This window comes from Symphodus melops (genome assembly GCF_947650265.1).
Source record: "Symphodus melops genome assembly, chromosome: 1".
Classification (NCBI taxonomy): Eukaryota; Metazoa; Chordata; class Actinopteri; order Labriformes; family Labridae; genus Symphodus; species Symphodus melops.
The window spans coordinates 46,152,783-46,166,462 of NC_136691.1; the positions used below are offsets into that span (position 1 = coordinate 46,152,783).

Genomic DNA, 13,680 nt, shown 5'->3' on the forward strand with positions numbered 1-13,680 from the left:
TGAAAGTAGCACTCCCTCAGTGCTCCGTCTTCACCCCCTCCCGTCTGTGCTGTCTCTATAGCCACGCCCCTCACCTACATTGGTCCAGGAGCGGATTTGAATTCATGCTTTGAGTGTGGGCTCGTGCATGCATGGGGTAGAGAGCGAGCAGGGAGATAGGGAGGCGTGATTGGTTCATGAAACTCAAACTGAGTGCAGACATTGGTCAAAGTTTTTTTTTGTGTTTACATCTGCCTCAGATGACAGATTTTTTTTTCTGTTTCTTTTTTGGAGAGCATGAATAATTCATTTCTGTCAGGATCAAAAGACAATTTCAACTAAAGTCTTAAAAAGTGTATTTGGAGATTTACCAACCCTGCCTTTAATGTCTCGGGGAAAAATAAGGTATCACTTTAAAGAGACAGTTGAACTCCGTTTTCACAGTGATTTAAAAAAAAAAAAAACATGGTGAAGGAAGCTCAAACAAATGACCAAAGTTGAAATGCAATTAAGTCTTCTCAGTCTGCTGTAAAGTTGTGATGGAAAATGACAGCGGAAGGTTTTAGACTTTTATTATTGAATTACCTGGAGAGTCAGCCGACTTCATTCACACAGCATTGAATGTCTGCATGGACAGAATAGCTTTGAGTACTGTGGTGGTTTTTGTTGTGTCTTGTAAGAGATCCTCTGAGTTTATTGATTGTTGAAAAACCAACCATTGCTGCACGTTTGAATAACAATTGATAGACAGTTAAAAAAAAAAAAAAAAAAAGAACATTGTAATGTCTCGACATACAGCTCCTTTTCCAAACAGTTTCGTGAGAACACATACAGACCGGAGAATGCTTAAAGCTCCAAAAAAAAAAGTGATACAACTGATGTTTTGAACTGGAAAGCTCATAAGAATTTAAACAGAATCGATTGTAAATAATAAAGGTTGTATAATTATAGACATTAACATTTAGAGAGATTAAAAAAAAAACTTAATTTAGTGTTAAAATCTGCAGTTGATATGAAGAAAATTGAGAAAGTTACAATTCTTCCTTCAAAATGTAATTTAATGAATGCAGCCTTTATGTTTAAGACTTATTTTACAATAATCCCTTTTTTTTTTTGCAAAGATGTAACTTTTGCTGAGAGCTGACGAGAGTTCATCACACGAGTTCCACTGTTGCAGCACCTTCTGTCACCTCTGCTTCATCCGAGACTAAAGGACATCAAGTCTTTCTCGTTTTGTCGTGAGATGAGAGGCGCAGGACGAGGTAGCATCTGGTCACACTTCCACTACAGACAAGCTTTGACTTACTTCAACATGGAAAGCAGCACACAGCAGATGTTTGTGTGAGCGAATAAAATGTATGAACACGGCTTCTTTCAGCACAGCATCGTTATCAGAGGCTCAAGAAGACATAGCTGGACATGTGGCAGTGCTCCTGTGTGTCCGAGGCACACTGTATACCTGAATGAGTGATGTGTTGTGAAACTGTATATGCCTAACAATCCGACTTTATATTACAATATACAGCACATATACATGTATAAATAATACGTAAACATTAGAATAGAAATTGCATCTGCAGAGGGAACAGTTCCATGTTTCTGTACAGATCTCTTTCAAAACAAAAAGGGTTTTAACAAAATCGCCCATCAGGCCGTGAAGAAATTATGGTACACCATGGCCCGAGAGATGACAGAATTACAGCTCCATATGACTTATGTCCATACAGGGCCTTCAGGTCTCGTGTCATTTCAACAAGTCTCTGAGGAAGAAGCTTATTTTCTCGTATTGTTTTCCATAGGCTGATATTAGTGCTACAAGTCTTATCTCTGATTATTTTCCACTGGGAGTTCTCTCCAGTGCCCCTCCTCCTCCTGTTTCTGCAGTCCAAGCATATTTTGTGGAGAGAAAATGGGGGTCTGCTCTGGAATCCCCCGCCCCCCAAACGTCTGCCCACTTTCATTCAGTCACTCCAAAGAGTAGTATTTCCACAAAGCGCCTGCACAGAGCTCTTCATAAGAAGCACACGGGTCCAACCTCGAGGTGAAAGCTCGCTCCAGGCTCCGTGTTGGGGAGGTTGTACACTTCCACGATGGGGAGTAAGTTTGGGTCCTGGGTCTGGAAGACGAAGTGGGTCTGATGCCAGCGGCCATCTTTGATCTGAAAATGAAGGTTGAAGATGATGCGACATGATGTGATTTTGAACGTACCAGCCATGCAGATTGTTGTGATTTTGTATACACTTTAAAAGGAGTTGAATAAAAACAGGATTTGATTTGTTGTAATAGCAACACAAAAAAAAATGCAGCTAAACATTTTGAAAATGTAATACTCAAACAATCCCCCTGTTAGTCTGAATATTCAGCAGACATCTATGCCTGACTTCTCTTGCTTTTGGAACCACTTTCTGTCTGTAGATTAGTCAAAAGAACGGGGACACTGCCATGTGCATGTCAAACTAGATACTATTAACTGACATTGTATTGGGTTGTGGGTGATTATGTATCACAAACAGATGTCTTAAAAAGCTTGTTCAAATAAAACCAAAACTATCTGCTGAGCCAGATACCACAAGAGGTAACCAAGAACAAATGCTGTAAATGTTGTGGGGTAACTTTATAGTTAGCTTGTTGGTGCCGTGGACAGAGCTAGGCTAGCTGTTCTCTCCATGTTCCAGGCTGTATCTCCGTTAGCTTCCTCTCAATACTCGGAAGTCCCCTGCAAGGTTTTAGGTGACTAAATCTGAATCATTTAAAACAGCTGTTCTCAAACCAAAAATATATATTTCCACTATCTGCCGAATATTGAAGTATTCATTTGACTGTGATTACATTTACAGCCTAAAGGCTTCACATTCAAGCACAAATTAAAATCAGTGCAAAGTAATCCTGCATACCCAGCAGTCATCCTTTGGAATGAGCGGCTCCAGGAGGTCTCCGGCCTGGATCTTCTCCCCGGTCCACGCCTTGAAGCTCACAGCTCTTGATGAAGGTTGCAGTGAGGGTCCTGCTGCCCACACGGGGGTGTTGAGGCAGTGAATGGTGACGTGTTGCACAGCCTCAGTACTCAAAAGATGGATGAAGTTCATCTGGATCCGACCCACTCCTATTTCCAACTAGGAAATGAATACAAGTTTCTTAAATAATCACAATCATGAAAACGAGCTTGTGTTAGTGAGAGCTTGTTCACCGACGGTCAACGTAAATGTTTGTAATTGAACTCGGATGTCACCTTGAATGTGACTATTATAAATGAGAGTTTGTATCAGACTGTGCAGATCTGTTTTTCATTAGAATTAACTCCATCTGCATCTCAAAAAAAGAAGGTCACTCGTATTACAATTTAAGACTAAAGAGAGTTTCCAGAGCTTTACTTGACAGCTGAGTGTTTTAAAATGTGACCTACCCAATAGGCCTGAATGGGAGTCCTCAAGATGAATTCCTATCTCTATTAATAAAAAAATACCTAAAGTGTGAAGTACAGTCCCAGAAAATGACCTGCTTTGAACTATTCTTGTTATAATTGAAAACAAAACCTTTGGTTTGAATGATGCTCATGTTTATTAATACATTGTTTCTAAAGACAACATGACAATATTAACCCACTTACACAAGCTCCTGTGGATGTGATTAACAACCACTGTCTTTAAAGTCAGCTCCTGAAGTGACCTTGAGGATACATGTGATGATAATTTTGTCTGGATGAGGTATATGGCTAAATGTAAAATACCTTAGATACTGTGATAGGTTTCAGGCATGTCTGTCCTCCTCCAGTGAAGTTGCATGTAACCTCCACAGTGTCAGAGGCACAGCCGAGGTTCGGGTCAATCCAGTAAGTTCCTTTTGGGGGTAAAAAAAAAAAAAAAGGGCTCCTAATGAATATACAGAGTGAGCACTTGTTATCACTAAAGGGTTGGACATTCTCCTCACCATCATGCATCCTCTGCTCACAGTTGTAGAGGTCTCGGCAGATTCTTGCAGGATTGTCTCGGGTTCCCAGCGGGTTTTTCAGACTTTGGATCAGAGTGCTGAGATGCTGCAAGGTCTTTAGGATCTCTGTGCCTTGGTCCAACATGGGCATGTCCATGCTCTGACATGAAATGTAGAATGTTTTAAATACACTACTTGGATCTTCACTTTGCTCACATAAAAACATTTTAAAAGACCTACGTTTTTTTCGGGCTTGTTTAAGTGTGTTCAGACTCAATAGAAAACAACATAAACATAATGACTTATTCTTGGTCCAAACTAACCTGCGGCCTCAGTGCAGCGTTGGAATCAATGAGGACTTTGAAGGAGACACCAAGAGCCTCGTTTTGCTATCAAGAAAGAAAGCAAGACAACAAATGAACAACAGCGATGGTCATTTTTGACTTAACTGACATGTTACCTAAAACATACTTACAAGTGAAAGGGTTCTGGAAAGACCCTGAAAACCAAAGAGAGAAACCTGTAATATAGTGTTTGAAGTTCGACACACGTGATGTAGCTTCTTCACTTCCCTTTCAATGCAACAGCCACTCAGTTTTTGTGCTCTAAGGTAATCTAAATCCTAATCACACTGTTGGTTTGTGTTTTCGTCAATTGTCACTCAATGTGCGGATATGCAAAGAAACAATAATGAATGCACAGGAAATGAGGCATGAACGCACAGGAAATTAAGCAGCCGCTGGCTAACACATTTTTGAATAAGATCACAGTGGAAAAACAAGCTCCTCTCTCACAAGTTAGATAAATCTCTTAATAATTCATGTGATGTGCTGACAGTTTAGCAAGGGTGGAGATTCACAAATTAGTTCTTGAAAGGATTTTCCAGACTCACTAAACTATACGTACCAGTCTAATTTTCGATGCGATTGCTGAATCTGAAGACGTCGAGTGTCATCAGATCCATCAAGAGTTTAGAGTAGATTAAACGTAAACAGCTGACGAAGGGGTAAACAAAACGCTGCTCATGATGGTGACACAATCTAACTTTTGTTTAACCTAGTTTGGTCATTTTATTAACATTTTAAATACTAATCAAATGGTAAAACTCATAAACATGTCCACATGCTGTTCTTGGCTTCTTAAAACCATTTGGAGATTTTCTTTTTGCATTGAAAGATTTTGAGTCTCATGAAAGACTGTATAAAAAATGGAAGACATGACAGCTCCTCTAAAGTGAAGCCAAAACATTTGGAGCCCCTCCTGCTGGACTGGCTGCAGTACAGGTCATAAGCTCCGCCTCCTCCATGTTAACAGCTTGGACAAATGCTAGAAATTCAGATCTAGCATTTGTCCTAGATCTCACTTGTTATAATTAGTTCTTATCATGTCCATCAACGTACAAGTGTTCATTTTACTATTAAACTTAAATTTTTCTAATGATGAAAATAATCATAAAGCCATGATTGACAGCTCTAGTTGCGCTGTTGAAGTGTCTGATTCAAAGCGACAGAGGGACTTGTTTGATAAATGTGTGTTTTGGTTAACGAAAGGAAGTCAATAGCTGGGCTCCATCAACTGATCCATACAACTCACAACGCATTGTGTCGACCCTCATCACGTAAGGTATTTTGGCCTCATACCCGATGTACGTGGAGACATCGCTAATATTTATATAGAGTCAATAATACTGGTTGTGTAAAATTAGCATCTAATTCAACTGTACATGTTTTTTGAAATGCATACAAACCTTTTACCAGGTTGGGATTGTCCTAAATCGTTAAACGGAAATGGAAAGAATGTGTACAATATGAATAATGGAGTACTCACTGGGGGTCCAGGTGGTCCACTAGGGCCTGAAGAGCCCTGAAAAATTGAATTGCCACATTAGACTTCACATTATGTAGAACTTGGCCTTTGTAGAAGATGATAAAGTAGTTAATTCATCCATTCTAGTCGTGAGCAGACCACAGGCCTGCACAAAGAAAAATGATTAAGCTACACAAGTGAGTAATTACTTACTCTTGGTCCTTGCAACCCCTGTTGGAGATGAAAGAAAAGGAAATCAATATTCATGAGTGGACAATCCCACAATAAGAGAAAAGGTTTGAGGGGAGACCAGATATTATTCCATTATGTAAAGAGCAATATCTCCCTTTTGCTGTATGTGAATTGTGTTCCTTTCTTTGAAGCTTGCACACCTACACAGCCAATTCTATTTCCATGCAGCAAACGTAAACATGAATGCTGACATTTCAGGAGTGAATCGTGCATTATGTCTTTGAATGAGGGCTCAACAAACCTCTTAAAAAGCTTGAGATGAGCATGCAGCCAACATTTATCACCCTGACAGGAATTCCACGGCAGCTAAGTGTCACTGTGAGTGTAACAACAAACAGCAAAGCACAATAGGAAATGAAAAGCGCTGTGGGCAAAGAGGCTGAGTGCTGTGCTGTCTCCATACTAAGTATCCTATTCTGTGCTCACAGTACAGACAGAGAAGGATTCATCAAAAACACTGTGCCACGCACCGTCTCTCCTGGACTTCCTTTGTCACCCCGGGGTCCCTGATAGAGAGAAAGGAGACAGAGGATCACTCCATCACTGCCAGAAAGCACAGAGACATAAAGCTCAGCAGATAGGATGAGATATGAGGTACATACTGGGTGACCGCTGGGGCCGATGATGCCGACGGGGCCCAGAGCTCCCTTCATTCCCTGGGAAGAGGAAGAATGTTAGTGACTGAGGACTCGTGATGGAGTATCTGATCAAGAGGTTGGTATTTGTCATGTGAAGTCTGGATGTAGTGAGAGTTCAGTGCCCTTGAATTATCTGGAGTATCGCACTTGGTTGCCAACATACATTTTTCTTCATCTTACCATCAAACCACGGGGTCCTCTCGGTCCCTGTATCCCTGCTGGGCCAATGTCTCCCAGGGGCCCCTGGAGAACCAAAGACATTTTTTTCAAACATTAAGGTAAGGACGGGAGGAGTAGATTTTAACCTCTAGGAAACCCTCTATGACCTCTCTGACTTCTGTTGTTATTGGGAAGACATTATTTGTTCGAAAAATATCACGTTAAATGCTTAACAGCCATTCAGCGTAACACATCTTACTCAATGGCAACAGAAGTCAACAAAGGTCATATTTTTTGTTGAGTGTGAGTTGATTGTGACACTGATATTTGACCACCAAAATGGAATCCGGTTATCCTAACATTGAAAATATTCCCTCTGAAGGAGAACTGAGGTGGGGAAGTGACAACCATAATGTAAACATATGACTACATCTTATTTACAGAATGGTCAACATTGAAGCTTTTACCTCTTTACATGCCGCTATAGTAATGTCATGACATGTGATCGTTACACTTTTTGATTCTGCTTGTCTTTAAATCGTTGGTCTTAATTCTAGTTAACCTCACTTATTGCTAATGATGTGAAGCAAACAGAAACGTGACTGAAAGCAAACACAAAAATCATCTGCTGCACACTCCTGTTCACCCCCGACTGTACACATCCAACATCCCTCTCAGGGTTTCAAATTAAAGAGTGAGCTTCTGTTTCTTCAGCTGTCAATAATCTACCAGGCAGCAGGGCTGGAAGTAAAGCAGGCTTCTGTTGTAGCAGATGTCATCCTGAGGCACGTTACAGTAATAACTTCAAACTTTCATACCCATTTTTACCGCAGACGATATTATATAATGTACCAGCAGTCATTTTCAGACAGTCACACAGCAAAAAAGAGTAGGAAGAGTTGAAAACAGAAACTACTTTAGGCGTAGTGTTACTCTCTCACTGGGTATCACAACGCTAACGTTGAAAGTGTGATAGATTAAGGGGACTGTTTGATGAATAAGTGTAATAGCTGAAGCACGATGTGAGATCTTACCTTTGGTCCAAACATACCAAACACCCCTGGGAATCCTTGTTGACCAGTGTCCCCCTGACAAACAAATTCAAGGATTAAAGTATGGTTTCCTTTACCAAAAGTTGTCATTTCTTAAAATTCAAATGTAATATTTCTTTGACAGGTCGTGCTTACTGGTTGCCCTTTTGGTCCAGAGTCTCCTTGTTTTCCGGGCAATCCCATCCCGCCAACAGATCCTCTTTTTCCTGATGCCCCAGTTTGTCCTGGTAGACCCCTCTCACCCTGAAAAATACACAAACACACATCTATTAAAATCTATTATCTATTGTATATCCTCCTCATATCCCAATAATAAGAATTAGAATCAGAAATACTTCATCAATCCCAGGGGGGAAATTCAGTTGTTACTGTTGCTCTCACATTACAGAAGTATAGAAATAATAACTTCTGAACACCCACCCAGATAAAGCTGTTACATTCACAGAGAGCAGCTTGTGATCCCCCACTGGCTTCCCACTAATGCACACAGGCACTTTCATTTAATGGGGCATAAGCAGCACTACCAGGAACTGAAGTGGGATCTCATCAGTGATGGGCTGGTGATTTTTTATCTATTAAATAGTTTTAAGATTGTAATCACTAGATACAGTGGAGCCATTGTTTACATGTAAAACAGCGCTACATTCCAAACAAGATCAGAACATGGTCTGCTAACCATAGGCATGAAGTGACAATTGCATCAAGCAAAACAATGAAGTCTCTCATTATTTCTGAAAATCGTGTAAATGGAAAATTCATAGCAAGGTAATGCAAATCAAAGTGTTGCCAACTCTTTGATATTGTCAGCCTCCCAGGATGGTTGCAGTGATTACGGGGTCTTTGGAGAAATGCAGAGTTTGGCCTTTCAGATGAGAAACAACCCCATGAATATAAAGTCTGCATGATGCTGTTTAGAGAGGCAGATTGAATCTTGATTGGCAATGATCTCTTGATATTGGACAAAAGAACAACTGATTTGTGATATACTGTATGGTTAAAGAGCATCATGAATAAAGGTCAAGACTTTCTCGTCTTGACAGAATCAACCACAGTAAACACCCTTTTGTGCACACATCATTTTCACCTTTGGTCCAAAGGAGCCTTGACTTCCAGGAAGTCCTATCACACCAGGTGGACCCTGCAGTCCAGGTTTGCCAGTGGAGCCCACATCTCCGTCTTCTCCTTGCTCCCCCTATACACAGAACAGAGTTCACATAAACAATGAGACCTTGTTTCATTTGTACCCACTTGAGAGACACACTAAATAAAGAGTCCTCACCTTTACTCCTTTACTTCCATCTTTACCCGGCAGTCCGTCCATCCCAGGCGGGCCCTCAAGTCCCTCCCTGCCCACAACTCCCCGTGGACCAGTAGGCCCCTCTGGACCCTTAGAAAAGACAATCACAAAAGTTTATTGGAAAGCTAACATTGGGTTTTAAACACTATTATGTCCATGCTAGCATAGAAATGATGCCTGATAATATGTTTCAATAAAAAAGGCATCCAGCTCACTGGTAGTCCTTTGGTCCCAGATTCTCCTCTCGCCCCTGATTTTCCTTTCCGACCCTGTAGCATTAAGAGTTCATGTTTAACACTTCTGACATGGTTACATGCTCACATACATTAAGTTTTTTGTCAATACCAATCACATAGCTGTTATTTATGTCCTTACTTGATCACCTTTGGATCCTTTTGGACCTGTTTGTCCCTTCGACCCCGGGTGTCCCTAAAATAATCATCACTGTTAAATTTGGATTACACAGTCTGGCTTTAAACCATGTGAAACTGTCTATATCTTAGAGATATTCGACTCATTCATCAGACGCTTTTTCCAAAGCGGCGTACATCATAGAGAATGTACAACACAAGCACACATCGAGAAAGTAGGAAAGATTCTTAGTAAGAACCAATGAGCAGCTTTAAGTCCGATCGGACACAATGAGGAACTTACAGGAGATCCTTGGGCACCAGCTTCACCTCTCTTTCCTTCAACTCCTATTTGACCCTGAAATACAATTATGTTATTAGTTAACGAAATCCAGTTCACCTTATTTTCATTATAGCTTAAGACAAAAGCGTACAATCAGTCAGATCACTCACAGTGTGCCCGAGGTCACCAGGCTCTCCTCTCTCTCCTCTGTCACCGGGAGGACCCTTAGTTTAATTGGCAACACATTAATTAAACAAACTAGAGGATTTAAATAAACAACAGGACAAACCGGTGCATGTGAGAAACTCACTCTGTCACCTTGGGGGCCTGCAGGACCTTCCGCCTTGCTGTCGTCTCCTTGTTCACCCTGAACGAGCAATGCAGAAACCGACAAACAAAGGTAATCAGTGGAATTCCACTGAGACCCAAAAGTCTGAGCAAAATCAATGCACGCTTTGTTTAAACGAGTGTAACAATGGACACACATATCCTGCGGTCTTCATACGCAGGGAAAATCATTACAGGCGTTATTAACCACACAATGGAAGTAAACAAATGGAGCCAATGTCCGTTTCGGGTCTTCATGGGATTCATTAAACAATAACCACAGATGTGTGTATGAGTCTTATAGTCATGTGCTCAGCATGTGTCAAATGAAATAAATAAAAAGGTGCCCAACAGGCATTGAAACGTATGAGAATGATTAGTCGTGATCAAGGGTCAAACAAACAGGAACTTAAATGGATATTGAATCTTCAGGCTTTCATATAACAGTGACGGAGAGCTGTGTTTATCTGCAGCATGGTCTAATGCCAGCATTACCTGACTCTCTCAATTGACAATAATACAATTTTCAACAACCCGTGTGATTGCATAATGCTGATTTAATTAGAGAGCAAATGCAGCATTTCAGTTTATTGGCAAAGAGAAAATATCCACATCCAGATGGCTCCTGCCCAGGGACTAAAACATGCAAATTAACGTCTCGCTAAACTCTGTTGTGGTGCGTTTATGTGTGTGCTGCTGCTGTCAAATAAACACAAATTAAAGTGCTAATACCCCCAAAATCATGAGCAGAAAAGTCCAGGTGTTTGGGTAATTATATACATTTAACCGTGCTGAGTTAATCGGAGCAGTCTGGGTTCAAATAAGTGATGACTTAAAGATTACTGTGACGACAATAAGACAGGCAGAAGAAGCACTAACTAGAAACAAAAACTTAAACGTCCAAAGCATCAGAAAAACTGGCTGAGCACTCAAAGACAATGATCTTTGTGACTGTGTGTTGATATTCTGTAGCCATTGCATGTTACCAGAGCTACTTAGACACAATCTAAGAGCAGAGCAGATTTAATTGCTAGATTATACCTTTTCACCTTTTGGCCCAGGTGGTCCCAGAAGTCCCTGCAGTCCCATGTGACCCTATGACAAGAAAAAGAGTTTCATTTTCAAACTGTTTCCTCCCTTCCTTTACCCTAATTAATCAATTTGTATCTTAAGTTTGTTATGTAAAGTGTAAAGACTGAATCACATGTGACATTGGAGCACGAAACTTCTAGAAACTAAAAGTACAACCGTGTCATCGCTTTGTCTTCCCTCCCACGCAGTTTTGTGATTCATCATTCAAATCTAGTTATGTGACAGCAAATTGATTATACTGTTTTCTCATAATTGATGTCTCACACATGACCTTAAATCTGATATGTGCATACACACGTACCAACTAATGACATTCAAAATAAATGAGCAAAAGTTTGTTGTCAAAACGTATACAAAAACACTGGCGAACATTAAGTGTCTACGTCTTGGTTAGTTAGCTCGCTGGGAGCATAAATTACTCACAAGAAACCAAAGCATTTATTTCAGTCAGGACCACTTTGTCAAAATGGATAATTTAATGAAATGATCTTTATATGGCTGTATGGCTCCGAGGGATCTCCTTGCCCTTCCACGTGTTTACATGGAAAGCATTAGGCAATGACATCACACGTACCTGCCCTTCCCGTGTATACAAGGAAAGCTATAAAGCAGGCAGATGAGCAGCAACCCCCCCCAGAGCAAGCATCAATGACCAGCAGCATGACATTGACTTAGTCAGAATAGGATAAACGGAGGAGTGGGTGGGGGGTGCAAATGCGGCATGCAGAGGTTTAAATAAGGAGGCATAAGAACTATTTGGCCAAAACGATGCTTTCAGCAGATCAGCTGATGAGGCTTACATGAGATCGGCTGATGCGAACTCTGGCACAATAATAGAGCGTGACTCTGTTGCCTGCCTGAACTAACGCAAGGCTCCATTTGTCATTGCATGACCTCCCTATCCTAAAACGTTATTTGGTGACAACATTCTGCCCCCTAGAGGTCAGCACTGACAAGAAACATAAAGTAAAAGTTGTACTTTTCCCTCTATCCACAACACCAATTATAAAGATAAGATGTGACATCTCTCCCTGGGAGACACAACTACCGAAAGTGAAATCATTTGTTAAGACAACAAACAAGTGATTTTGATCCAACTGCTGCTTCAAACAATAATCTTACTCGAGGATACCTCCAACAGTGGAACAACAAAACACAAGCGATCAGACTGTGACACATCAATACCAAAACAATCCATTTTCTTCTTCTATACACAAGAAGATATTGTCTTTCGATAATGTCTGTCGATAACACCAAAGTCTTTTCGTTTTCATACAACAAAGTGCAATGCAAAAGACAGAGAGGAAAAACTTTTAAAAACTACAAATAAATGTATTATCTCATCACTGCTTACCTCATACCCTGATAGGCCTGGTTCACCTTGTTGGCCCATTCTTCCTGGAGCACCCTAAGGATATATAAACGTAGTGTTCAGCACACACCCACAACAGCAACACGTCCATCTCACCAGTTATGGATGTCTCACCACTGGCCCGATAGTTCCTCTTGCTCCCTTCTGCCCGATAAACCCGATCTCCCCCTGCTCACCCACTGGGCCAATCTCCCCAAGGTGACCTTGGTGACCCTTGCTCCCCTGGAGAGAGACAGTAAATGAACATGTATTCACTGAGTACACAAACTTTCACAACGAATTGTAAGCAGATTTTGACATTTCAAACATTTAATGCTGAAAGTCTATTTCACGGCACTTTCACTGTCGTCCTTTACAAGTTTATTGGCCCTACAGCTTGTTTACTGACCACACAGAAAACTCTTTTGCCATTCCTTCAACAAATAGACACACACCTAAATTTTGAAGTGTGCTTTAGCTGCACGCAAGCAAAGTGAACTGACAAACCTTTTCTCCGAGTTTTCCTCTCTCACCAATTTGACCAGGTTTTCCCTCCTGACCCTGGTGAAAGAAATCGAACAGGAATGTAAGTGAAAAAAAGAGCTGTGCTTTTTGGGAACTGAATGAGATCTTAAGGTTATCTTCTAAGAAACTCACCCTTACACCCAGCAGACCAGGAGGACCAACAGGTCCTTCCTTTCCTTTCAGACCAATTTCCCCCCTGTCTCCCATAGCACCATCTGGACCAGGTTCCCCCTTTTCTCCCTGCGAAGAAGAAGAAATAAAAAGTCAAAAATATTGTCAGAAATTACAGAAAAGGAAAGTCATGTCTGTGCTATTCATTCACTATTGGCATTTCACTTTATTGCTTTTACCTAAAGCCGTAGACACATTTATTTTTGATGTTTGGCAGTCAAAAAGTAAGAACTGATAAACGCAGTCTCACAAAGTGAGTCAGATTCTGATTCTTGGAGTGTTGCAGATTATGAATAAAATCTTAAAACATCACTGATAACACACTGCAGAGACTTAAAAGCTAGACAGTGGACATCTGAGTTGCCTAGTCTGTTCTACATCAAAGTCTGAACACATCATTCTGAAGTGAGGCCAGTTAAAACAGTGGCCCCTTTGGCATGTAAACAAAGAGATAAAGTAGTTTATATCTAA

At 40.8% G+C, this 13,680-nt stretch overlaps 1 protein-coding gene and 1 long non-coding RNA gene across 3 annotated transcripts in view; one reads left to right on the top strand and one right to left on the bottom strand.

Moving 5' to 3' along the window:
- Nucleotides 1–396: 396 nt before the first annotated feature.
- The window catches only part of col27a1b (collagen, type XXVII, alpha 1b), a 63,458-nt gene continuing 50,174 nt past the window's right edge, over nucleotides 397–13,680 (bottom strand). Inside the window, exons 37-61 of one of the 2 annotated variants that reach the window (XM_079349982.1) lie at nucleotides 13,171–13,278; nucleotides 13,021–13,074; nucleotides 12,649–12,756; nucleotides 12,517–12,570; nucleotides 11,112–11,165; nucleotides 10,054–10,110; nucleotides 9,914–9,967; nucleotides 9,765–9,818; nucleotides 9,486–9,539; nucleotides 9,326–9,379; nucleotides 9,093–9,200; nucleotides 8,898–9,005; nucleotides 7,949–8,056; nucleotides 7,796–7,849; nucleotides 6,783–6,845; nucleotides 6,567–6,620; nucleotides 6,435–6,470; nucleotides 5,926–5,943; nucleotides 5,734–5,769; nucleotides 4,382–4,405; nucleotides 4,230–4,295; nucleotides 3,907–4,066; nucleotides 3,707–3,816; nucleotides 2,874–3,092; nucleotides 397–2,137 (exon numbers count right to left, since the gene is read on the bottom strand). In XM_079349982.1, the coding sequence (XP_079206108.1) occupies nucleotides 1,991–2,137; nucleotides 2,874–3,092; nucleotides 3,707–3,816; nucleotides 3,907–4,066; nucleotides 4,230–4,295; nucleotides 4,382–4,405; nucleotides 5,734–5,769; nucleotides 5,926–5,943; nucleotides 6,435–6,470; nucleotides 6,567–6,620; nucleotides 6,783–6,845; nucleotides 7,796–7,849; nucleotides 7,949–8,056; nucleotides 8,898–9,005; nucleotides 9,093–9,200; nucleotides 9,326–9,379; nucleotides 9,486–9,539; nucleotides 9,765–9,818; nucleotides 9,914–9,967; nucleotides 10,054–10,110; nucleotides 11,112–11,165; nucleotides 12,517–12,570; nucleotides 12,649–12,756; nucleotides 13,021–13,074; nucleotides 13,171–13,278 (1,962 nt within the window). In that variant the 3' untranslated portion in view covers nucleotides 397–1,990. Of the gene's footprint in view, nucleotides 2,138–2,873; nucleotides 3,093–3,706; nucleotides 4,067–4,229; nucleotides 4,296–4,381; nucleotides 4,406–5,733; nucleotides 5,770–5,925; nucleotides 5,944–6,434; nucleotides 6,471–6,566; nucleotides 6,621–6,782; nucleotides 6,846–7,795; nucleotides 7,850–7,948; nucleotides 8,057–8,897; nucleotides 9,006–9,092; nucleotides 9,201–9,325; nucleotides 9,380–9,485; nucleotides 9,540–9,764; nucleotides 9,819–9,913; nucleotides 9,968–10,053; nucleotides 10,111–11,111; nucleotides 11,166–12,516; nucleotides 12,571–12,648; nucleotides 12,757–13,020; nucleotides 13,075–13,170; nucleotides 13,279–13,680 lie in introns of both variants that reach the window. The other variant, XM_079349981.1, reaches the window with a different exon arrangement.
- LOC306827904 lies at nucleotides 3,730–4,141 on the top strand. The gene is made up of 2 exons (XR_013779687.1): nucleotides 3,730–3,808; nucleotides 3,930–4,141. It is a non-coding gene; the product is annotated as an uncharacterized lncRNA (long non-coding RNA).